The sequence below is a fragment of the Mobula birostris genome, chromosome 25 (genome assembly GCF_030028105.1).
Source record: "Mobula birostris isolate sMobBir1 chromosome 25, sMobBir1.hap1, whole genome shotgun sequence".
NCBI classification, from domain to species: domain Eukaryota; kingdom Metazoa; phylum Chordata; class Chondrichthyes; order Myliobatiformes; family Myliobatidae; genus Mobula; species Mobula birostris.
In genome coordinates this window covers 45,744,742-45,770,616 of record NC_092394.1, presented here as the reverse complement: position 1 = coordinate 45,770,616, position 25,875 = coordinate 45,744,742, and the positions used below count along the sequence as shown (strand labels likewise).

Below are 25,875 nucleotides of genomic sequence, written 5' to 3'. Positions count from 1 at the left end.
AATTCTTATGATGGTTGAAAAAGCTAATTTAAAGTGGTCAATGATTGCTTCTGCCTGCAATTCGTAACATTGCAAAAAGCTTGAACAGAAGTGAGAATGACTTCAGTGGGAAAACTTAAGTGTAAAGCCAAAGTAGCACAAAATACTGTGATAAAATTTGGAATGTACATTACCACAGTAGGCCAGCAGTTTGACGTCCTGTTAAAGCAAAAGGAATGTCGACTCAGACCTTGAGGCCTGCGTTTGGGCATTTTCATGCCTTATTGGATTGGAAGTCTGTGTGGGGCGTTAAAACACAAGTAGCTAATTACATGCGTTTGTATCTACCTGAGACCAATGAGCACATCCACAGATGGATGCATTCAAAAATAAAGGAGATAGAATAATTTATAGTTTAGCCCATTTTAATCTCAAAAATTGGTAAAGGCACTTTCCATTAAACTGCCTCAATATATAGAGGACCCGACTTGGGACAGTGCAATACTGAACCTCCTGTTAGGAAACAAGAAAGGGCAAGTACCAGAAGTGGTAATCAGGGAGTACTTTTGCATCTAATAAACATAATTCTATTAGTTTTTAGATAGTGATGGAAAAGGCTAAGTCAGGATCACAGATAAGGGTCTTAAAATGAAGCAGAGCTAATTTTGGGGGGAATTAGATAGAATCTAGCAGAGGTTGATTGGGTGAGCTTGTTTAAAGGGGGAAAAATGAAGAGCAAGTGGAAAGATTTTAAGAGTGTAATATCAATTGTCTAAGAGCAGGATGTTCCTGTTGAGATGAAGGGGAAACCTGGCAAATTTGGGGAACCTTGGCTAATGAGAAATATTGAGGCTCAGGTCAAGAAAAAGGAAACATACATTGGGTTTAGGTTGCGCATATCCCTTGATGACTATGGATGGATTAAGAATACTGTTAAGGGGGAAATCAAGAGAGCAACGACAGGGTATGAGATGGATCTGGAAGGTAAGGTTAAGGAAATTCCCAACAAGTTCTATAGCTATATTAGTATGGTGGCTAACGAGAGAGTAGGTCTCTTTAGAGATTGCCAAGGCTGCAAAGGTGGGATTTGTTAACTGAGAAGAAAATCATAATTACTCAAGAGATAAGAAAAACAAGCAGAGATGTTTTGGAGGACATTTGTATTACCAGGGAAGAGGTGTTTGCAGCCTTACAGCGCGTTAAGGTGGATAAATTCCCAGGGCCTGACCAAGTGTGTCCTCTTGTGGAGGGCTAGTGATGAAATGGCCGAGGCCCTTGTAGAAATATTTGACTCATCGTTAGCCACTGGTGAAGTTCCCTCCTTATGGAAGGCAGCTGATGATGTTCCATTGTTTAAAAAGAGTAAGGAGGACAAGCCATGGAACTAAGGAGCAGTCAGCCTGACATCAGTAGTGGGAAAGTTATGGTGAGAATTCTGAGGGACAGGATTCACCAGCATTTTGATCGACAAAGTGTGATTAAGTGGATTCGCCATAACTTTGTGTTTGGGAAGTTGAGCTTTTTTTTTGAGGTACAGGTGTCCCCCGCTTTTCAAACGTTCGCTTTACAAAACCTCACTGTTACGAAAGACCTATGTTAGTTACCTGTTTTCGCTAACAGAAGGTGTTTTCACTGTTACGATAAAAGGCAGCGCACGATAAAAAGCAGCGCGTGCCCCGAGCAGCCACTCCTCCCCCGGATTCAGAACGGCATTCTTGCTGGCATTGCTTAGACACATGCCTGTGAGCAGCTGTTTGCAAGATGAATTCTAAGGTACTGTATCGGAAAAGCCTAAAAGAGCTCGTGAGGGTGTTACACTTAGCGTAAAACTAGACATAATTAGGCGTTTCGATCGTGGTGAACGAAGCAAGGACATTGTGAAAATTGACGAACATGATGTTGAAGAGGTTTTGGCATCCCATGACCAAGAACTGATAGATGAAGAGCTGATGCAATTGGAAGAGGAAAGGATAACAATAGAAACCGAATGCAGTAGCGAACGGACCAAAAGTGAAGTCGTTCAGGAACTGAACGTGAAGCAACTACATGAGATTTTCGCTGCAATGATAAAGTACGACTTTAATTTTGAAAGGATATGTCAGTTTAGGGCATATTTGCAAGATGGTTTACAAAAAACTGTATGATAGAAAAATGCGCGAGGCTAGCAGTCAAGCATGGCGTCGTTTTTCAAGCCTTTCACATCAGAGGACGAACCTCGACCTTCGACATCGAGGCAGGCAGACATAGAAGAAGATGACCTGCCTGCCCTGATCGACGGTGAGATGACACCCCAGTGTCCCATCACCCCAGTGGTCCCAACCTCCGGGAGGCGGACAGATACCGATTCGCGGAGAATGCAGCGGTAGCCGGGAGGCACCCAACACATCTTTAAGAAAAAAGCTGAAATAAACAAGCTAATAAGTAGGAGCCGCCCAGATCAGAGGCGATGCAATTGACAATCGCCTCTGATCTGGGCTGACATTTACGTGCCAGGCGGCTCCTAATTAATTAGCTTGTTTATTTCTGCTTTTTTCTTGAAGATGTGCTGGGTGCGTCCTGGCCACCGCGGTACCACTGCATGCTTCGCGGATCGGTATCGGTTCACTGCCTGGAGGGTGGGGACCACTGCACCAGCCCAACCTCTGACGGCTCAGCCTAACACACCATCATCAGTGTGCTCGGCGCTGTCTTCTAGATTCCCGTAAGTGATACAACACTGTACATACATTATTTCTACTTTATATAGGCTGTGTATTTTTATGTGTTATTTGGTATGATTTGGCAGCTTCATAGCTTAAAGGTTACTGGAGAGTGTTTTTGCTGAGAGCGCTTGCGTGAGATTTTCTGCTGAGAGCACTTGCGCCGTGTTTCTGCCAAGAGTGCTTGCGTGAGATTTTCGCTACGGAGAACAGTGCAGGCAATGATTGTAGAGAAATATTTCCACTTTATATAGGCTGTGTATTTATCATATCATTCCTGCTTTTACTATATGTTACTGTTATTTTAGGTTTTATGTGTTATTTGGCATGATTTGGTAGGTTATTTTTGGGTCTGCAAACGCTCACAAATTTTTCCCATATAAATAAATGGTAATTGCTTCTTCGCTTTACGACATTCCGGCTTACGAACTGTTTCATAGGAACGCTCTACCTTCGGATGGTGGGGGAAACCTGTAACCGAAAAAGTAAATGAGGGTAAGCCTGTGGATGTTGTCTATTTGGATTTTAGCAAGACCTTCAACAAGGTCCCACATGACAGGCTGGTCTGAAGGTTAGGTGCTGGGGAATCCAGGGAGAGCCAGTCAGGAAGATTCAAACTTGGTTCAGACGTAGGAAGAACAGAGTGGTGGTTGAAAGTTATTTCTTGGAATGGAGGCCAGTGACTAGTGATGGCTTACGTGGATCAGAGTGGGAATGCACAAGACTTCTGTTCACCTTTAACATAGATGTCATCTCCTGAGGCGAACCCTTGCCTGATACAGGATGCCAGCTGCTCTCTTTATTTCCAGTAGGTGCAAACGGATTCTTCTGAAGGGACCAAATCTCGGCTGAGCAAATTGTATAGTGCAGGGCTGGAGTCTCAGGATCTTTTTTTAATCCTTATCTCCTTTTTAAAGTGTGACGAGAATACACATAAATTAAGATGTTTGCTGGCCTGGGTTAGCATCAGTGGCATCAGCAGTTGGTCTGCCACCTGTCCTCAGGGGAAGGAGAGATAAGGAACAATGAAGCAGCATCTGGAGATGTGTAATGAAGGGACGGGAGAGAGGGCTGTCTAGAGCGGCTCCCCCTTTGAACCCTGAACTGTTTGAAGTGATGGACAGGCGATCTGGAGATGTGTAATGAAGGGACGGGAGAGAGAGCTGTCTGGAGCGGCTCCCCCTTTGAACCCTGAACTGTTTGAAGTGATGGACAGGCGATACCCCAGCAGGGGGATAAAAAGGGACAGGTTCGCTAAGGCAGGACACACACGACACCCCGAGGTAACGAGACCCTGGAAGCGGTGCGCCTCTCACAAGTCGGTGGGAAGCTCTTGGACGGCTGATCGGGGGATCAGCCTTAAACGCACAGGGTGGAAAGGTACGATCAGCGGGAGCCCGGTGTGTGTCCACCCTCGCTTGGGTGCCGGGTTCACTGCAGAGGATCGACCGCATCTGGAGGAGGGGTCACAGTCGGTGACCTCAGGTGACATCACAAAGGACTCGCCCGAAAGCTGCTTGTGAGCAATATCGCCGGTCTGTGAGTGGAAGCCGTTCTGAATGATCAGTCGTTCTCGTTCTCTCTCTCCCTCCCCCCACGTTGTCCATCACTATGGCAACGATTACTGCGAACTGAACTAAAATTGGATTGAACTTTGTGTCACTGTGAAATTGGTCATTTACCCCTAGACAACGATAGAGCTTGATTGATACTGTTATCTTAATTCTGTGCACATGTGTGTTTATCATTGCTGAACTGTTGCATTTATTACCCTTTCGATTACTGTGTTGCTTGTTTCTTTAATAAAACTTTCTTAGTTCTAGTAATCCAGACTCCAACTGAGTGATCCATTTCTGCTGGTTTGGCAACCCAGTTACGGGGTACGTAACAAAAGGAAGTGTGCAAAATACTGGAGGAACTCGGCAAGTCAGGTAGCATCCATGGAGGGGAATAAACAGTCATTTTTTCAGGCTGAAAACCTTCATCAGGACCCCTCCATCGATGCTGTCTGACTTGCTGAGTTCCTTCAGCATTTTGCATGTGTTGCTCTGGATTTCCAGCATCTGCTGTATCTCTTCTGTTTAAAATATTTATGACCTTTTTTCATATACTTCCAAAAATTAAGTGGGATTATAAACAGATGTCACATGGGAGGACAGTAAATATTTGAGGACAGCAAACCCAGTTTTAATTATTAGTAAATAACTGAGTCCTGATGAAGAGCCTCAACATTGAGGGTGTTTAAGGAGGAGATTGATAGGTATCTAATTAGTCAGGGTATCAAGGGATATGTGGAAAAAGGCGGAAATTGGAACTAGATGGGAGAATAGTTTAGCGAGTGGTGGAGTGACTTGATGGGCCGAATGGCCCACTTCTGCTCCTTTGTCTTGTGATCTTGTGAAACATCGACTGTCTGTTCATTTCTGTAGACGCTACCTAACCTGCTGACTTTCTCCAGCATTTTGTGTGTCTTAACTGTTAAGCATGTTTGTTTGAAACATTTTGAGCACAAGTTTAAGCTATTAAGGATGATGTTTAGTATTAGAAAATTGAGTGGGGCATGTTCTTTCATTAATGGTTCCCTCGTTCCCTTTTATTCTTGAGAATTGTTGGATTTTAATCCAGTGCAGATAGCGGTACTAAATTAGGAGGTACTGTTGATGGGAGAACACCAGGGGATCTTGATCAGTTAGGGAGATGGCCAAGAGGTGGAAATGGATTTCAATACAGATAAGTGTCAGGTGATGCATTTTGATAAGTCAAACCAGAGTAGGACTTGTGTTATGAATGGTGGGCCATTAAGAAGTATAATTGAATGGAGGAATTTGGGAATGCAAATGAATAGTTTGTTGAAAATGGTGTCACAGATTGAAGAATGGTTAAAAAGGTGTTTAGAAAGCTGGCTTTCAGTCAGGGCATTGAGTATAGGAGTTAGACATTGTGTGGCAGTTGTATAAGATTGGTGAGACTGCACTTGCAGCACTGTGTATAGTCTTGGTTGCACTGTTATAGAAAATACGTAGTTAAGCTGGAAAGAGTGCAGAAAAGATTTACAAGGATGTTGCCAGAACTGAAGGGCCTGAGTTATTGGGAGATGTTGTCTGGGCTAGGCCTTTATTCCTTGGAATGTAGGAGAATGATGGGTGACCTTATAGAAATATTTAAAATTATGAGCAGTTAAATGAGGTGGATGGTAAAAGACTTTTCCCCAGGTTGGGAGTCCAAAACTAGGGAGCACAGATTTAAGGTGAGAGAGGAAAATTTTGAAAAGGGCCTGAGTAGCAACTTTTTCCACATGGAGGGTGGCAAGTGCTTAGAATGAGCTGCTAGAGGAAGCTGTTGAGACAGGTACAGTAATATAATTTAAGTAGTGTTTGGATAGGTACATGGAGGGGCAGGGCTTAGCGGAATTTAGGCTGAACTTGAGAATTTGGGGCTAGCTGTGTGGCACCGTGGCTGGGCTGACAGATGTATCAGTGTTGTATTGCTTTATAACTCTTCCCAATTCACGTAATGCTCTGTGACAACTTGTGTTGTATTTCCTTCATGTACATAAGCAAAAATGACCTTTTTTAATGATCTAATTAATATTTGTAGTTGCAAATGATCAGTGTTGCCAGTTGCTGTGTGATGTACATACCTTGCAGTACCTTTTAAAGTAGTGTGTTATAGTACAGACAAGTTGATTCAAATGGATTGCTTTGCCTGCTAGGGTTGAAAACACTATCTTCACACACGCACACAGTTTAGTTCAGGGGTCCCCAACCTTTTTTGCATTGCGAACTTGTTTATTATTCACAATATTCTTGTGGACCGGCCGACCCAGGGGTGGGGGGGGGGGGGTCGGGTTGCCAACGGACAAGAGTAGCAGTCAAAACGTTGGGTTTACCCCGAGAAAGACTACAATGACCATGAAGCCTTGTGTGGGCACCAGTGCGCATGCGTGTACGTGCCGATTTTTTTCTACAAATCGGTTTTAGCGATTCTGTTCGGGGCGGGGGGTGTTAATCACGACCGGAATATAGGTGATAAGTGGCTAATACACTCAATTTCGTTTCTAAAAGGGTTTATCTAACAAATTTAATATTAAACACACAGCGCATATTTTCCTCGCATGAATATTGTGATAAGTCAATTATCAGGGGAGCTTGAAATAAGTGTTGAACGAACTTCCAGTAGAAGTGGCAGAGGCAGGTTCGATATTATCATTTAACAAAAAATTGGATAGGTATATGGACAGGAAAGGAATGGACGGTTATGGGCTGAGTGCAGGTCGGTGGGACTAGGTGAGAGTAGCATTCAGCACGGACTAGAAGGGCAGAGATGGCCCGTTTCCATGCTGTAATTGTTATATAAGTCAATAGCACATAACATTTTAAGTAACGTTTGGATATTAAACACACAGCACATATTTCCCTGTATGAACATATAAAATCACTGCAACACAACAATATCGTTGAATCAGTGGGAGCCCTGGGCTCGTTTCCCTGCAACAAGACGGTGATGGGAGACAGCGATACTCGAAGGGGGTTCCTTATGTCCAATCTATTCAGCAATTTAGTTTTCGTTGCATTCATTGCAGAAATATGTTGGAAATGGAAGCCACGTTTTCAGTGCTTCCGTGGCTATCTCAGGATATTTAGCCTTGACTTTGATCCAGAATGCCGGCAGGGATGTTATGTCAAACATATTTTTCAGCCTGCCATCATTTGCAAGCTCGAGGAGTTGATCTTCTTCCTGCGTTGACATGGATGACGCACGGGTAATGACCTCGCGTGCATAATGACCGCGCATGCATTCAAGTTCAACAGTGTGCGTGACAGGGAATGAGGCAAAGGTGCAGTTGACTCATAGCGTTTCCTCGTGGCCCGGTAGCGCATGCTTTGAGGCCCGGTACCAGGGTCCACGGCCCAGTGGTTGGGGACTGCTGGTTTAGTTAGTATCAGGTTCTGAACCTGTGCTGCCTAATATGCAGGATATTGGGTGTCAATACTCTTGTTAGGTTTGACTGCTGAATTGTAACTAATGCTGTTTCATGTATTGTAAAACTGAAACTAAGGTACTGAAGAAAGCACACTAAACTCTTGAGTATAATAGCACTTGATCACAGATGAGCTAGTAGTGTTTAACAGTTTATTCCTTGATACATTGAATTCATTTTATTTTCCTGCAAATATAGGATTTGAGAATGCAGAAATTACATTAAGGAAAGAGCTAGATGCTTGCTGCACCATTCAGTAATAACACGGCTATTCTTTTTATGCGGATGCCACTCTTCCACACTAACGCCATGTCTCTTGAGTTCCTTAATTACAAAATAATTATCTATTTTTGTCCTGATTGTATTGGCAACTGATCTTCTACAGCTCTCTCTCGGGTATCATTCCGAAGAATTTCTAGGTGAAGAGGTTTTGCATTTCTGTATAGAAAGGCCAATTCCTTATTTTAAAGATAATGAGAACCATCAAATCCACATCTACTTTAAAGTTCCGTGAGTGTTTTGTATGTTTCAATAAGATTACCTTTCATTCTTGCAAACTTTGTTGGGGACAGATATGGCCCATCTAATCTTCCTTGTATGTAAAACCCTCCATTCCAGAAATTAATCTTCTGAACCTTTGCAGTACTCTGCAAGAGTCTTAGACATACATTTATAGCCAGGGTGCCTAAGACTTCTGTACAGTACTGTAGTAATTTTATGTATTGCACTGTACTACTACAAAAAAAATGAATTTCATGATGTGATGATAAATCTGATTCTGATATGAGCCTCTATTTTGGACTGAGAGTGGGAAGGGGGTAGGGCGAGGGGAATCATGGCTGGGGAAAAGGGGAAGGGAGGGGGAAGGATGGGGAACCAATTGTTTGTAATCAAACGATCTTGCCTGGTGTCTCAGGGTTGGGTGTGTCTGCACCTGTGGCAACCCCACCCTCACCTCCACCCCCATCCACCAGCACTCCTTCTCTGCCACCTGTCCAACATCCCTCCTGCAGTGTTCCATCCTTGCCATCCCCAACATCATTGCTCCCACTAGATTTACAAACCAGCTCTCTGCTCCACATTGACAAATACAGTACTGTGCAAAAGTCTTAAGCACCCTAGACTTTTGCAAAGTACTATAAATCCTTCCTTGCATAGTCTAAACCTATGTGTAATGTTCCAAAATATTTCCCTAATTGTTTGCTGAACCTGCTTATTAACTTTTGGTAATCCATGTACAAGAACATCTCGGTTTACAAGCACATATCCTTAAATATGTGACCACTGGGGGAGAAAAATTACAGAATATTTTTGCCAAACCAGATGACTTCACATTTTCCATTTCCAGAACGAGGGGTCACAGTTTGAGGATAGAGGGGAAGCCTTTTAGGACCGAGATTAGGAAAAACTTCTTCACACAGAGAGTGGTGAATCTGTGGAGTTCTCTGCCACAGGAAACAGTTGAGGCCAGTTCATTGGCTATATTTAAGAGGGAGTTAGATATGGCCCTTGTGGCTACGGGGGTCAGGGGGTATGGAGGGAAGGCTGGGGCGGTGTTCTGAGTTGGATGATCAGCCATGATCATAATAAATGGCGGTGCAGGCTCGAAGGGCCGAATGGCCTACTCCTGCACCTATTTTCTATGTTTTCTATGTTTCTATATTCCATCTGTCTCATCCTTGCCTTTCACTTATTCTTACTATATCCCTCTATCCAAACCCCAACTAAAGTTTCTCTGCAGCCCACACTGTCCCAAAGCTTTGTATCATCAGCAAACTGGATATATTACATTTTATCTCCTTGTTCAAATCGTTGATATAGTTTGTGAATGACTAGTGCTGCAGCAACACTATAAACACAACCTCCCAGTTTTCATTTTTGCTGATAGTACAAAATAGCAACAGTACTGTCAAATATCAATTGTATCGTAATTGTTACCATCTGTTCAGTTACATCATGAAACTTAATTTTATTGTTCAATGCCTTACTTTAGTGGATATGGACACTACTCAACTCTGTGTCATTACTATAATGAAAGATATTAAATTGTTATCAAAAATAAAATTCAATTGACTTTTAAGGTAAATATCCATTTAGATATAGTGTGCTTCAGAATTTTTACCAGTAAATGAAAATGATCTCTCTGTGCTTTTACCTGTAACACAGAATGAAAAACAATTTATTTCAGTCAGCTCCCAACTCAGGACCATATTGTTTGTATCTATGTTGTTTTGGTGTGTGAATAATACTGTATATCTTTGAGTGATCACTATATATATTATCCCTTTGAAAGTTTGTTACCTCTGAAAATGTCCTTGGTGATGATCAGGTTGTTTATTTCCTGTTTTCTTTAAATAAAGTCATGTTAAATGTTATTTTTTTCTAACAGATTTGAAAATTCTGGCACTAGCAGGATGCATTTGGAGTGCAATCTCTGCACTTTGTACTTCAAGTTGTCCTCTTCTACACATGCTTGATCTTCGTTGGGTGGAGGATCTCAAAGACTCACAGATGAAGGAGTTGCTGTCACCACCTACAGATTGCAGAGTAGGTCAGTTGAAAGAGTTGGTAAACACACAGCCTCTATCTATACAAAACTTTCTTAAAATTTGCCTGGTATGACAATTATCACTTCAACTTGCTGGCAATAAACATAGTTTTCATTACCTCTGGATAGCTGAGGCTGCCTGATTCTGCAGAAAAGTTGCCTGTGAATTTTGCAGTCCAGGTCCTTCAGTATTCTGTAGTCAATTTGTTTAGCACTAAATTGAGTTTTAGTAACTCTTTTCTAGCAAATGCAACACAATTAACTCATTTTTAAAAATTCTCTTCCATGCTTTCCACCTGTTTTCTCCAGAACAACTTGGGTTTATCTCTAGCTAGAGAAATAAGTTAACTAAGAAGCTTCATTCTGAAAGAAAGTAAATATGATTCAAATTGGGAACTACGTGCTCAGAATTAGACATTCCATTAACTCGATATTTCAGGAAGGTGAAAGGATTACAATCGTGTAAAGTTGAAGGATTGGATTGTACTGATCTGACATTTGGGGCATTCATTTAATGTGACTGGAAAATGTATTAGATACAAATGAAGCAAAGTATTATCCTGTTTTGTTTTCTGTTTGTTCTCTCTGAATCCACCATTGACTTTTGAATGAAGGTCTCAGCTTGTTTATTCCTCTGCATTGATGCTGCCTGACCTGAGTTCCTCCAGCATTTTGTGTGTGCTGCTCTAGATTTCTAGCATCTGCATGTTTTCTCTTTTTTTTTAAATTACTTTTGGCCTCGTACATTTAGCAGTGCAAATTTTAAAGGAAAGAAATGAAACTGCATTGAATGTGGAAGTAATGATGAGAATGGTCAAAATATACTTTTTTTTAAACCAACAAATATCAATGTTGAGAGATGTATAGAATGGTAACAAGAAAGCTTATGGTCAAAAATTGTGACCTCTAATGTAATGGGATCCATACTGATATTTGTTGCATGATGCTTCAATGGGATTGAATTGAATTGACTTTACTACTTACATCCTTCACATACATAAGTAAAAATCTTTACATTATGTCTTCATCTAAACGTGCAATGTGCAATCATAGTAATTTATAATAAATAGGACAATTAATGTAACACAGAAATACACTCAAGTCAGCGTGAGTTAATCAGTCTGATGGCCTGGTGGAAGAAGCTGTCCCAGAGCTGGCTTTTATGCTGTGGTACTGTTTTCTGGATGGTAGCAGCTGGAATAGATTGTGGTTGGGGTGACTCAGGTCCCCAATGATCCTTTGGGCCCTTTTTACACACCTGTCTTTGTAAATGTCCTGAATCATGGGAAGTTCACAACTACAGATGCGCTGGACTGTTCGCACCACTCTCTGCAGAATCCTGTGATTGAGGGAGATACAGTTCCCATACCAGGCAGTGATACAGCCAGTCAGGATGCTCTCAATTATGCCCCTGTAAAAAGTTCTTAGGATTTGGGGGCCCATACCAAACTTCCTCAACCATCTAAGGTGAAAGAGGCACTTTTGTGCCTTTTTCACCCACCCAGCTGGTGTGTACGGACCACGTGAGGTCCTCGATGATGTGGATGCCGAGGAACTTAAAGCTGTTTACCCTCTCAACCCCAGATCTATTGATGTCAATAGGGGTTAGCCCGTCACCATTCCTCCTATAATCCTCAACCAGCTCCTTTGTGTTTGCGACATAGAGGGAGAGATTGTTTTCGTGATAGCACTGTGTCAGAGAGATGACTTCTTCCCTGTAGGCCACCTCATTATTGTTTGAGATTAAGCCAATCAATGTAGTGTTGTCAGCAAATTTAATTAGCAGATTAGAGCTCTGGGTGGCGACACAGTCATGGCTATACAGGGAGTAAAGGAGGGAACTTAGTACACAGCCCTGAGGGGCTCTTGTGTTGAGGGTCAGAGGGGTGGAGGTGAGGGAGCCCACTCTTACCACCTGCTGGCAATCTGACAGGAAGCCCAGGATCCAGTTGCACAAGGCAGGGTCAAGGCCGAGATCTCTGAGCTTCTTGTCCAGCCTGGATGGAATTATGGTGTTGAATGCTGAATTGTAGTCCAAGAACAACATTCTCACATAGGCATCCATCTTCTCCAGATATGTAAGGACGATATGTAGAGCAGACGGTCTATTGCGTCATCTGTTATCAGTTGTGTCGGTAGGTGAATTGTAGGGGCTCCAGTTTGGGTGGTAGCAAGCTGCAGATATAATCCTTGACCAGCCTCTCAAAGCATTTGCTTATTATTGAGGTGAGTGCAACAGGATGCCAGTCGTTCAGGCATGTTACCTTGGTCTTTTTTGGTACAGGGACAATAGTGGATAATTTGAAGCAGAAGGGCACTCTACACTGGGAGAGGGAGAGATTAAAAAAGTCAGCAAACACACCTGCCAGTTGTGCTGCGCACATCCTGAGTACTCGCCTTCGGATGCCTCCCAGTCCCGTAGACTTGCGACTGTCCACTGGTCAGAAACATCTGCGTACTTCAGCCTCAGAGATGACCAGGTTGCAGGTTGTAGTGGTGGCTTTCTTTGGAGGCTCAGAGTTAGCGACATTGAACTGAGCGTAAAAGCCATTGAGCTCATCTGGGAGGGAGCCGCGATGTTGGCAGCGCCACTGTACTTGCCTTTGAAGTCTCCAATGGTATGCAGCCCTCGCCACAAGTCACGTGTGCTAATCATTGTGAATCTTGACTCAATTTTGTCCCTGTATTGTTGTTTCGCAGCCTTGATAGCTTTGCGCAGATCGTAGCTGTTTTTCTTGAGCTCCAGCTGATTGCCGGCAATGTAAGCTCTATGTCACGCGGTAAGTGCTGCTCGCATGGAACTATTGATCCAGGGTTTCTGGTTCGGGAGGACTCTTGACTTCTGGGGGACAACATTGTCGATGCACTTCCAGATGAAGCACGTGAGACTCCATCCATGAACTCGGAGACACCTTCATCACAGAAGACATTCCAGTCGACGTCATCGAAGCAGTCCTGCAGCATGGAGGCCAATTGGTCAGACTAACAGTGGACGATTTTAACTCTGGCTGCCTCTTGTTTCAGCTTCTGCCTGTACGTCGGCAAAAGCAGAATCGAAGAGTGGTCTGATTTTCCAAAAGCTGGGCGAAGGAGAGCTTTGTAAGTGTTGCAGAAGAGAGTGTAACAGTGGTCAAGTGTGTTCTCTCCACGAATGCTAACCTGGATGTGCTGACAAAACTTTCGTCAATGATGCTCACTTAAAGTCACCGGCGATGATGAAGGCAGCCTCCGGGTTTGCAGTTTCCAGCGTGTTGATGGTCTCATACAGTTCCTTGAGAGCCAGGTCAGTATCAGCCTGCGGCGGAATGTACACTGCTGTGATGATAACAGCTGTGAACACTATAGGCAGCCAGTAGGGTCTGCACAACAGCACCAGGTATTCCAGGTCTGGGGAACAAAAGGATTTAAGTGCATGCACATTCTGGGGGTTGCACCAAGCATTGTTGACCATGAAGCATACCCCTCCCCCTCTACTCTTCCCAGAGAGGTTTTTTGACCTGTCTGCCTGGAACAGGGAGAACCCAGAGGCTTGATGGCATGATCCGGTATCTCCTCCGTCAGCCAGGTCTCCATGAAGCACAAAACATTACATTCCTTTGTTTCCTTCTGGTAGAAGATTCTGGCTGTCGGTTCACACAGCTTGTTGTCCAGGGACTGAACGTTAGCTAGGAGTATGCTAGGGAGCAGCGGCCAATTTGCATGCCGTCTCGGTCTCACCAGGACGTTGGCCCTTCTCCCTCACTTCCGGCACTTCTTCCAAGATAGTGCAATGTAATGGATGAGTCTCCCATGGATTGTGCAAGCAGGGGTTCCCAGTGTAGGAAAGGAGGCACGTAGTGCATAAGTGCTGTCTTCCCGATGCTCAGAAGGGTCAGTCTGCTGTATCTGGTGTGACTATAAGCTACTTGGACAGAAAGTGCTAAGAAAGTCGTAGAAATTTGTAGTATGCTGTAGATTTGGAACAGAGCTGGCAACATGGCCACCGTATGCGATGCCACCTTAGAAGAAATTTACAAAATTTAACCCTAATGTGGTTATTTTAATTAAGTATTCTTTTTATCATATTTGTTTGTGAAATTTTCACAAGGCATTGTTGATGTTGTTGGAGTAAATATCCATTTAGTACTTGCACAAAAAAGAATGGGCAATAGAGAGTTGTATGGGTCAGTTAGGTGTCCAGAATTAACCTTTTGTGTCATGACATGTTAATCAATTGAACTACACCCAAGAATAGTTCTCCTTGGGCAACTTTTTGTAAGAGCATTAAAATATTAGACAACATGCTGTTTTAATGCTCTGTTGCTACTTCTGTATGCCATCCTCCCTCCCCATTGAGTGCCCCTCCTTCCCTTTCTCTTACACCTTCCATCCATCCTCGTTTGTCTTTGAAAATGTTTTTCTTGTACATTTGTTGTACTTGCTAATTAGTTTTGGCATCACCTTTTGAAAGATATTGTTTTGTTTCCTGTAGGTCATAATCAGAGCAAACTCTGCAATGTGACAGAATTTCACTTAGCAGGTTTGGATATTACTGACTGCTCGTTGGCCTTGATGATACGCTACATGCCAATGCTGAACAAGTTGGACCTGAGTCAGTGTAACCACGTGACTGATCAATCCATTGCCCTCTTGACAGCTGCTGGATCTTCCACACGAGAAACACTGACTGAAATAAACCTATCAGGTAAAAGACCCATAAGGCATAGCAGCAGAATTAGGCCATTCGACCCATCAAGCCTGCTCCGGCATTCCATCATGGCTGATCTATTTCCCTCTTAACCCCATTGTCCTGCCGCCTTCCTGTAAGCTTTCATGCCCTGACTAATCAAGAACCCATTAACCTTCACCTTAAATAGACCCAATGACTTGGCCTCTACAGCTACTTGTGACAATGAAATCTACAGACTCACCACCTTCTGACTAAAGAGATTCGTCATCTCCACTCTAAAGCAACGTCCCTCTTTTTCAAGGTTCCCAAGCTTTTTTAATGCCATGGATCCCTACCATTAACCAAGTGGTCCATGGACCCCAGGTTGGGAACCCTTACTCTATTCTGAGGCTGTGCCCTCGGAATAAAGACTGTCGTATTTGCATTCCTTGTAGTTTAACGTAAGGGATTGACTTCTTCAAACATATAGGATTCAAAGGGTAGACCTGTAACATCTCGGTAATATTTTTTTTATTTTCTTAAGATATCTGGAAGCAAGAGTATGATCTGGTGGATAAGGCCAACATAGCTAGTGGCGTCATTGCTGTTCTTACACAATTCTCTCATCATTAGGCTACAATACAATAATTCACAGTGTATTCTTATAAAGGTTCCCCAATTAATAAGTCAAACATGCCTTTCTATCTAGATACCTATGTTAATATACTAATGGTGTGGGTGTTTCCAAATCTATTGAAGTGATAAGATATTAAGGTAAACACTAATGCCCGATGTGAATGTGAAATAAAATGTAGCACTTCCTTGGCTGCTGTAATAAAAATAACAAAATAAAAATATCTGCACAAAGTGACATTGCCACAGTTAGAAGAGCCAGGAGAGGAAATTATAGACTGTTGTTTTCCAACATCCCTTGGATACAAAAATGGAGGACTCTAGAAGATGCCAAATTGATTCTGCTTTAAAAAAATAAAAGGGGTAGACCACGTAACTATAGACCAGACAACTTTACACTGGGACTAAGCAAATTCAAGGAAATGGTCTGTTATAACAGCAAAATCTGTGTTTAGAGAGGGCAGAAGCTAATCAGTATATACTGTCAGTATGGACTTGACTGGCAATTGAAGTATTTGAGATGATAGCAGGGTACTTCTTAACCTAAAAATGATATAGAGGAAGAAAGCTTACTCATATATGTATGTGCACTTGAAGAGCACTACTAGATTATAGACCGAGAGCTGGGAAGTAGTAAGGGGGACATTTTTGATCATCACAAACATAACGTACCTTGTAGTCTACTCCTCGCTGTAAATTTCTGTGACCTGCTGAAGGGACTGAGGCGGATGACCATAACCACAGGGTATCATCTCTAAGCAGCTTTGAATAGCAGTACCACAAATGGTAAGAGTGAGTAGTTTATTAACAGAAGCCCAAACTGAGATTTCTAGTTTGTCAGTACTCATGGTGAGGTCCTTGCTTTTAAAATAGTATTTTGGATGCGTTCTGGACAGTTTTATAATGATCATGGGATGAAAATGTATATAAAGTTGGTCTGTGCCTCAAAAACAGTGGAAAAAGATGTCAGCCTGGAAAATGGGGAAATTGGACCAATACATGCAAGCAGATCATTCTTTTTTTAATTAGTCTACCAGAGATGCATTCGGAGATCAAATAAGATATTTAAGCAGGAGAACAAAGGATATTCCTCTCTAAGAACAATGAAACAGCTTTAATATGCTGAAAAACTTTCGCTATTAATGGTATTTGTCAACAGTCGTTAATACTTCACCTTTAACCTGCTCCTTTCAGGTTGCCATCGAATAACAGACCAGTGCCTGTTGCTGCTTCAACACTGCCCAAACCTTAACCGAATCGACCTTCGGAATTGCAAACTGGTTTCTCCCCAGGCTTGTCAACAGCTTGTGGAAGGGCTCGCAGGTGTCGCCCCCTTTGAACTCGTGGAAGACAAACTGTTAAAGAGAAGCGGTTTACAATTGACAAAGTAGCCTCATGGACGCCGATAAGCCTTGCCAGAATGTTCCTCCAGGTCCTGACTGAGACAGCACAATAGAACCTACTGGGGAACTGCCTCCACTCTTCTAGCTAATTGCTTTCTGTGTATCTGTATGGACCATGCTGTGACAGTCTGGAGTTGTCATGGCAATCACGTCATTCACTGCTGATAAAGTCAGTGATCCAGTGACAGCTGTATAGTTTTGGAGGAAAATTACTGGTGTAATTATCTTGGCCTAGAAAATGAAGCATGATTTTTGGAGAAAAAATGTTTTTATATTGCAAATACAGGGTTTTAAGCATTACGCTCTGGTAATAATTCCCTCCTTTCTTTCCCTTGCCCCCAAAAAATAAAAAAGTGTAGATTTAGAAAATATTTAAAAGTATACAGTATACCTTTTTGGAGGTATACATTAAATTTCTGATTTAATGCTTATTTGGAAATAAAAACACATGGGCTTAAAGGTGGGCTGCAATTCAATTTTGGAAAAGACAATAACTGGCCCATTGGTCTAAATTTGATTGCAGTCCAAAATAATACTCAGTACTTTTAATACAGTACATTTTTAATTACATTTGTTTTATTCTACTGAAATGTACAGTTTCAGTAGACATTCAGTTTTTCCACATTGCATTTCTAAATTTTGATGACTAGGTGGTGCATGAATCAGCACATTAATACTGAAATGAGGTCAGTCAGTTTACAAAAACCTCATTGGTGAAATAATTCCTGTATACGTTTGATTCATTCCTTCAATGGATTTTTCTCAGCGACTTCCTATTCCTTGGTCAAAACAGTCAAGCTCATTTATTTAGGTTACATTGGTTGTTATGAGATTTGAGTCCTTTTCAAATTTGTGTTGAAAGGGTGTTCTTTCAAAATGAAAGTCCTCATGGCTATATTGTTTTATGTTTTACCACATTATGTTATGGGATGTATTTTAATAGTGATCTACAATAACATTGTAGTTTTTAAAATGCTTCATGGCAACCCAAATTACCTAATTAAGTGAGTACATAGTGCTTTAATGGGGAAAAATGTGAAATGTGCAGTGATTACATTTAGTAAATATGAATACTCTGAAGGAATATCTTTGTTTTGTCCATTAAACGTGACAAAAAATAAAAGCATGTTAAGATTTAGACTAATAGCTATAAACAAGGATTTTTGAGAGTCCGATTGTACCAGCTTATTATATTCCATCACTACAGTTCTAGCCAAGGAACAGAAATATTGTGAATTCTAACCAGGTTCATTGTCTTATGTTGTTTTTGCACTGGCAATATCTTTTTAAAAAAGAATGTGTGCTGGGTAAGGCACTGGATTTTATAGTAATTGAGTTTAGTTATAAGTAACCATTCCCACCCTAACACACCCTTGCCATAAAGATGGACAGTTGTTCCATTGTACTGTAAACATCGCAGGTTCATCAACAATACATTTTAAGTAGAATCTGTAACGTCAGCCTGTAAATAGCAGCAGAAATTATTTTTACCTTGCGTATGCTGCCAAACATTAATAAAATGGAAATGTTATGAGTATTTTCAGTTGTTACCATAGAAAGTACACTGGGGAAAGCAATTTAACAAAGAGGTAAAACTTCTACATGTATGGGTGAATTAGTGTGTTCTCACCATGAGGACGAGGGGGTCCATCTTGACAGAACTGGCTCTAAACCCCAGTTCCCTGATGATCTAGCCTTCTCTAGCGGCTGAACTCAACATTTTTCCGGTCGTTCCCTCCTACACCGATTTTTGACTCTTCTAGCATCGTCCCAACTGCATCATTAATATAATTTGTAGCATTAAGACATCTCAATTCTTTTCTACTTTTCTGTTACCTTCCTGCATCGATACCAGGAAGCTGGAAACTCAGACCCACCATGCCATCAGATGACTTCTTAATATCGATATGTTTTATAATAATGGGCAGGAGAACCTGAATCTCAGTCTGGCAATCAAAAAGCCACCATTCCTGAATTCTGAGGTTCCTGCAGCTCTAGTGGAGCTTTGTGTGTTAGTGCAAACCACTGCAAAACAACTCCAGTAATTTGCTGCATTTATTCTGTTTTACTAAGTTTAAAATGACTCCTTCCTAAGAACAAAGATTCTCGAGGTGCTGTTCTTTATTTGCTTGATTTTCTGTCAAGTAAATCCATGCCAATACTTTGCACCCATCCATGAGTTTCATTCATTAATTCAGTCCTGTTGGGCGCAGTGGCGGCGGGGGGGTGGGGTGGGCGGAATCATTGATGGAGATCTGAGAAACTCAGTTATTGATGTCGGGCTTCAAAAGCAGCGCAGACTCACTTCTGGTCTCCCTTCTCCACTGGATGTATTAGCAGTGCAAAATTCCAAGTACTGGCCACAGTATTCTAGCTGCGGATAATACCTGATCTGACTATGTTACTTAAACGAAAGAAAATAATTCCATGAGAAGGAACTGACTTTCCTCGTATTTGCCTTTCGGAAAGTAGATGCTACTTGCACTTGGACCAAGTCAACACAGTGGCAGTCAAAGATACTTTCATTATGTCAAGGCACCTGTTGCTTTGTACAGACAATTGTGTTGGAAATGGATTATAAATGTAAAAAATGTGTAATAAATGTATAGTTAACTGCAAACCTTTGATGAAAAGGGAAAGAAAGTGGTCAGAATAAGAAAGCTGTAAATGAATAATATTCTGAAGAAATTTGATTCCCCCATTCTATGCAGTGCAGGCTTAAATCTTATTGATCAGCAGGTCAAGTTCGACACAAATATTTGAATGTCTGAGATAGACAATCAACTGTTTATGCTGTAACAACACCTGATACAAACAGTACCCAACTATTCACAGAGGAGTTTCGTGTTTTTTTTTAAATGGGCATTTCTTCCAATTCTGACCACCAACCTCTGTCTTTTAATTTAGATGGCACTGTACAGTAGCAGAGTTCCTGGTAGCATCCGGGCTTAATAGATGGTGCTATTTACATGTGTGTACTATGAAATCATGCTGTATATACAATCTATAAGTATAATAAGCATTGGTACATTTGTTCTTACACTTAAGATGCAAGGGTCTTAACATACAAGTTAGTGACCATAGTGCGATAGCACTTCTTGGCACAATTTTCATGGCATGTTTTACATTCAATAGAATTACTTAGTACCTCTGGAAATTTCCTGTCTGCAACTTTAATATCCAATATAGGATTGACTATTCTAAATTTCCCACTTGTTTCCTTCCTAATGTATTGTTGATGCGTTAGTAAACAAGCATTCCAGAAAATTGCTGGTGAGAGAAACTTGTCCCTCTTATATGCTAACTTGAGTTATAAATATTAATTCTCCTTTAAAATAAAAATCCATATCAAAAGCTTGAATTTATTTCAAAACGTGTTTTAAATTTTGCCATTTTCTGTGTATTTTATTTAAATTCTGTATTTCTTTTCTCCAGAAGATGAAATGAAAAGCAATTGTGAATAATTCAGTAATCCTCTCCCCCGCCCCCAATATACTGATTGCAATTACTTAGTTTGGAGAGGAGTATATAGGCAATACTGGATTTGATATCAGTCTCAGCTATGGGGTTTGTCTCAGCTGAAGCAACTGTTCTGTTGTTTGGCCAGTGGAACAACTCCATCTATTGACCGATAACCAGACAGGAGCTTTGCCTAATTCGGTAAACACAAATCTCTGGGTTATTTGATTTATTTTGCCAGTACAAAACAGAGATCCAAAACATAAGCCTAAATGTAGAAATTCCCAAATTTACTGCTAGTGTTTAATTTACTTGTCAGCCACTGTTTTCCTGTTGTTTCAGCATTTCACACCGTTTTTTTTTTGGAATGACAACCGCACAATGTCTTCCTATGAGTCTAATATTACTAGCTCTTTTTTTCGATCACAAATATATTGCACTTCAAATGAAAGCAGATTACTGCGGGCCAAAATGAATATGGCCATGCAAAAATATATCCATCCAAAATGCTAACTCAGTTCTTCAACCTCTTCACAATGAAATCTGTCAGTTGCTTTGTGAATAGTTTAAAGTATTTAACTGAACACAGCCTGTAGGGAAAATTGTGAAATTTGACCAGTAAACTTGGGAGAGATAACTGAAGCCAGTGGTAATTTGTATTGTCGTGTGATTTGTGTAGTGGAAGCCTAATTTGTGCACTTCAGTATGAACTGATTCTTTATATATCTCGGTGCTCCGTGATTTTCCCTTAAGGACCCTAAAGATGATCCAGTGCCTCTTGCCAATGTGATTTGTTATGAGGTGGGCTTCTTAATAAACTAAAGGTCAAATCAAATGAGCTGTTGGAGGGTGAAGCTACTGCACTGTTGCACTGTATATCTGCAGTTGATCTCCGCACACTGGACGAGTGCATAACTAAACTGAAGGGTTTTATATACACGCAATGTGAGCTTGTACTCTCATTTTGCTTTGCAGATATTCAACTATTGTTGGGCTTGCATTCTGTGGCCAGGACAACCTTTTTTATGCCATGGACCCTTACCATTAACCGAGGGGTACATGGACCCCAGGTTGGGAACACCTGAGCTGGGAGAATCTTGATGTTTGATTAGTTTTGATTAATCAAAGCAGTTTGATTAGTTTTAAAATCCCAAATAGGTATTTTTTAAAAGAAAAAAACCTGTCATTCTAGGATTCTACCTCTGGATATCACTTGGTCCTTTAAAATTAGCAGTTGAATGCCTGGCTGTTAGTGGTGATGTCTGCATTGTTTACCTTCAGCACCTGTGTCACTTTGTCCAGTATTACTTGATTATATTGTGGCCATTTTACTGCCATACAGCTCCCCATTAGACATCACCAGGTTATACACCTGTGACGTTCATGGGCGTTGTGTTAAATTCTTTTCTGCCAAACATTTCACTTGCAGATTTGCAAGATTGCTGCTGTGTACCCTTCCTCAAGTTAAGTAACCTAGTCTCTAGAGCAAGATTTCCCAAACTTTTTTTATGCCATGGACCGCTACCCTTAACTGAGGGGTCCGTCGACCCCTGGTTGGGATGCCCTGCTCTAGAATATCCAGATCTTTTATCTTAACCTATCACCAATGGTTTTATCTTTGTGCCATTTCCAATGTGCCAGCTAATCAAACGCTCATATGTTCCACCAAACTATCTTTGCCTATATCATTTCAACAATAGCCAGTTTTGTCAGCTAATTCCCTAGTTGTTTCTTCCCTGCGCTGATATTTTTTACACCTTCAAATTAGCATTAGAATGCAAATTCATGTAAGTGTGATATAAACCCAATCAATGTTTATTAACGTAGCGTTAGTACAACTTCTGTGACTCCTATGAGGGTAGAACCAGTGAATCACTGATATATACTCTAAATTTGTACCTGCACTCCACTTTTAACTACTTTTCTTTGGTCTACTTTATTGATTAGTCTTGGCACTTTGAAGTAATCTACAATTTATCAGGTCTTCATACGAAACTGTATTGTAAAGGGAGACACCTTGGATAACTTGCAGAGTGTTTTTACAGTAAGGAAGAGTTTTAATTGGCTGCAGTAGTGAAATAACAATTTCATTAGATCTCATTCCCACTTTTGTAACTACCTGAAGATCTTTGCCCCAAAGACTCCAAAGTTGTCACTGTTTGAACATTCTTGTTATTTGTCATTAATCATAAGAGTAAAAGTGAAGCAGAGTCCCTACCCATGGTAAAGATTAAGCAGTTAACAATGTTGTTGATAAGCCAGGCAGACATCCAAGATATTCCCATTTTTCCCTTTCCACCCCACAATACCAGTGCCCATTCATTCATTCCATGGTGTATGATCAGCTCTGGGCAGGTGACTTAGAAGAGTGTGTATTTACCTGACTGATTCACATGGTTAGTTATCAATTTATTTTGGTAATTTCCACTGCTGATTTTTGTGCATAAAGTTCCCTTTAAGGAATGGACATTGTGATCAGAAACTTGCCATGAGTTTCATTTCAAATTTCTTTTCAATGATCTCAAAGCCACCTTTGCCAGATGTCAAACTTAACTGGTGATAATTTAGACCCTTGTGACCATTTAATAACTTTTCCACATTTGATTTATTTGTCTATTGGGCACTAATATTTGTGACTGGCAATTAGTATCAATTTGGAGAAATTTCACGCACTTAACCAAAAGCACTTCAAATGATCCCAGTCATGTTCAAAAGTTACTTGGGTTAGGTGTGCAAATGCAAGCTACAGTGTCCTGTTTTATCAAAGTTATTTTAAATATTGTTGGTAAACTTAAAGATGATTGTCAAATTACCATTTTTTCTATATCTGTGAGCCTGCGAAGGATGCTTTATCAGTTTGAACTATTTGTATTTTGTAACGTTGAAATCATTACCCATGATGAATTACAGCTTGTATGCTACAAAACCTAAAGATATGACTGCTGATATTAGTGGACAGATCTATTGGTCTAAAGTTCTCTGCTTATTTTAGCAGGGATGTTAACCATTTAATATAGACAGGTTAACACCAGTGCTTAACATAAAGTAAGCAGAGGAGTAGTGTAAACAGTCTTGTGGATATCCTAAATTGGTGCCTGTTAAAGTGATTTGAATGCCAATACAGTTCCAAGATAAGTAAGTTTATCTAAAAGCATTCCTGTTCTCAGGGCACAAGTTGTTTTGACAGCTCCGATCTGAGAAACTATTATACTGTTCTAAGTTTGATATTGCACCTCAGGCCACTACTTTGCCTTGCTCACAGGGTCGACTACATATGTGCTTATTTCTGCTGCTTCCAGGTATTACATTATCCTCTGTCTAATGACTAGTGAGACTATCAGCACACTTTAAATTATTGTGCCATGCTGGTTCAATACACAAGCAAAGCCTTTCAGTTTAACAGAGGAAATTGTGTTGCTTACGAATCTACAAACTTCCATTCATGTGGTGTTTACCTCTGACCTCTTTCTTCCGCCTCCCCATGGAGGTCAAGGACATTGGTGACTGCTTTAATCTAATGTTGTGCCACTTTCCTTCAGGATGTTGTTTTCAATATTTTTGTTTTAAATAAAATATTGCAATTATTAAAGATGCTGGCATAATTATAAAGCAAAACAAGGGTGGTAATGGAAGATATCAGTATGGCAACAGCGTAGAATTAATTACGTCTTTATCAGTTTCCCTGGAATTGTCACATAGCATGTGGAGTAATTGTATAAATAACCTGTAAGCCAAGTCATAATAATCTTGGAAGCAAGTAAACAAGGACCATCCTAACTGTTCCTACTAAAGCCAATATCCTTCGGTATTACCCTTCCATCTTGCCTTGCTTCCCACCTGCCTGTGCTTTCCTATATTTGCAGTACTTCACTGAAGAACAATCAAAATGAAATAGTATCAAGAAAAGTACTAAGAGAGGCTTCCTACTGTCAGCCACTCTCCTGTTATACGGGTGTAGGATAGTTCTAAAATGTAACGGGCTGGAGTATTTATTAGCAGCATATATTGAAATATTTTGTACGTTTTGCAGAATAACCATTTAATGTTATTACATTGCTTACCTGAATCTCCATGGTCTAATTTCTCATAAGTCTCGTAACATGGTTAGAATTTTAAATTAGCTGTTTGTTTATATATGTCCATATCAAGATAATCCCTTCGATTTAATGGACTGACCCAAGGTGCACACTTTTTTCACTTGCACCCTTCCACAGTTTTCCTTAGGATTCCTGCTTCTGACAATATACTGTGGATTATTTTAAAAAGGTCACAACTCAGACTGCTGGTTTACATACACAAGGGCAACTACGATCTTAGCCTGTGTGTTGTGCAATTCTGTTTAAATTTAGTCCTCTGTTAAAGAATTTCTGTCTGCAGGATTTGAACCAAATTGGATGCTATCAACTAGACTTGTTAAATGATTGATTTCTCTATTAACCTGCTTACCTTGTATTTTCCTATGAAACATGATGGACTAGAATGAGTGAGTATTCCTACTCGATCACCCATGTATATTAACGATATCACTGTTGTGGGGGGTGGTATTGAGATTATTTTCTTTTGTTGTTCATACATATTTTGGCAGCACTGTTTGGACTGGTATATTGGTCAGATGGGCCATTTTAGAGCCCAGCATCATCCAAGCGGGAACAAAAAGTAGACGACTGCTGAAGGGACACTCCAGCTCCCAAGTATTGAGTTTATTGTTGGGTATATGTGTTATATACATTTAGTGACCAAAATATTTAGCAAGGCTACACAAATTTGTGTAAGATGCCTAATAATTCAGGTTATGATTTTTGTTCCTGGTGTTCTCCTTGTTAATAGAAAATAAATGCAGAATTTTGTAAAGATTTGAGTAATTCTCAGTTGATGTTTTATAGGATTATACCACTTGTAAATAACATTTTGCTGGTTGGTTCTTAATCCTTGTACAGCTGATTCTTATTTTGAATTTGTAGCTGCACAAAACATGCTGTACTTCAGAAATCTCAAATATACTTGAATAAAGTTTTACTTTAAAGTTATTCCACCTGTTCTAATTTTGGAGAGTTTGGAACTTACCTTTGTAGATGAGTAGATGAACATTAACCTCTTGTACTGTTTTCCCGAGGTTCCACTGGCTGCACGTCTGACGCTGGATGCCATGATGTGCACAGGCAGCCAGCTGTCTTGGCCGGCAGGATTCACTGGCTGAAATTGATTTTTCATAGTGTAAGCTTGGAAGAAATGCAGAGAAAGAGAGAGATCCGATTTCCAGTGAATTGGTGCTTTTTTGTTCCCTGTGTTGTCCAGTGCACAGCTGCTTACTCCATTGCTGTCCTGATAACAATAGATAAAGTCAGGTGGGAAATGCTACCTGAGCAGAGGCATGAGGGATCAGCAGATCACCTTTACCCACCAGTCTCCCAAGGTTGGGCTAAAGCCAGAAGTCTGAAGATGGTCTTTAATTTAATTGTTCCAGCATTTACATTTTTGAATTTAGACTAGATTTTTTAAAAAAAATTAACTCAACCAAAAAATGA

General features: G+C 40.8%; 1 protein-coding gene and 1 long non-coding RNA gene across 7 annotated transcripts in view; one reads left to right on the top strand and one right to left on the bottom strand.

Moving 5' to 3' along the window:
• The window catches only part of LOC140187918 (lysine-specific demethylase 2B-like), a 236,367-nt gene extending 211,057 nt beyond the window's left edge, over window positions 1–25,310 (top strand). For 3 of the 5 annotated variants that reach the window (XM_072243793.1, XM_072243792.1, XM_072243791.1), the window contains 3 exons: window positions 10,049–10,210; window positions 14,679–14,891; window positions 16,683–25,310. In XM_072243793.1, the coding sequence (XP_072099894.1) occupies window positions 10,049–10,210; window positions 14,679–14,891; window positions 16,683–16,879 (572 nt within the window). In that variant the 3' untranslated portion in view covers window positions 16,880–25,310. Of the gene's footprint in view, window positions 1–10,048; window positions 10,211–12,907; window positions 13,491–14,678; window positions 14,892–16,682 lie in introns of those variants that run through there. The other 2 variants (XR_011883174.1, XM_072243794.1) reach the window with 2 other exon arrangements.
• LOC140187920 (uncharacterized) lies at window positions 8,709–25,655 on the bottom strand. 2 transcript variants are annotated; one of them, XR_011883175.1, is made up of 3 exons: window positions 25,415–25,655; window positions 16,663–16,843; window positions 8,709–10,192 (listed from the first exon to the last, which is right to left on the bottom strand). It is a non-coding gene; the product is annotated as an uncharacterized lncRNA (long non-coding RNA). The 2 variants fall into 2 exon arrangements; XR_011883176.1 differs by lacking the exon at window positions 8,709–10,192 and adding an exon at window positions 14,061–14,205.
• Window positions 25,656–25,875: the final 220 nt, after the last annotated feature.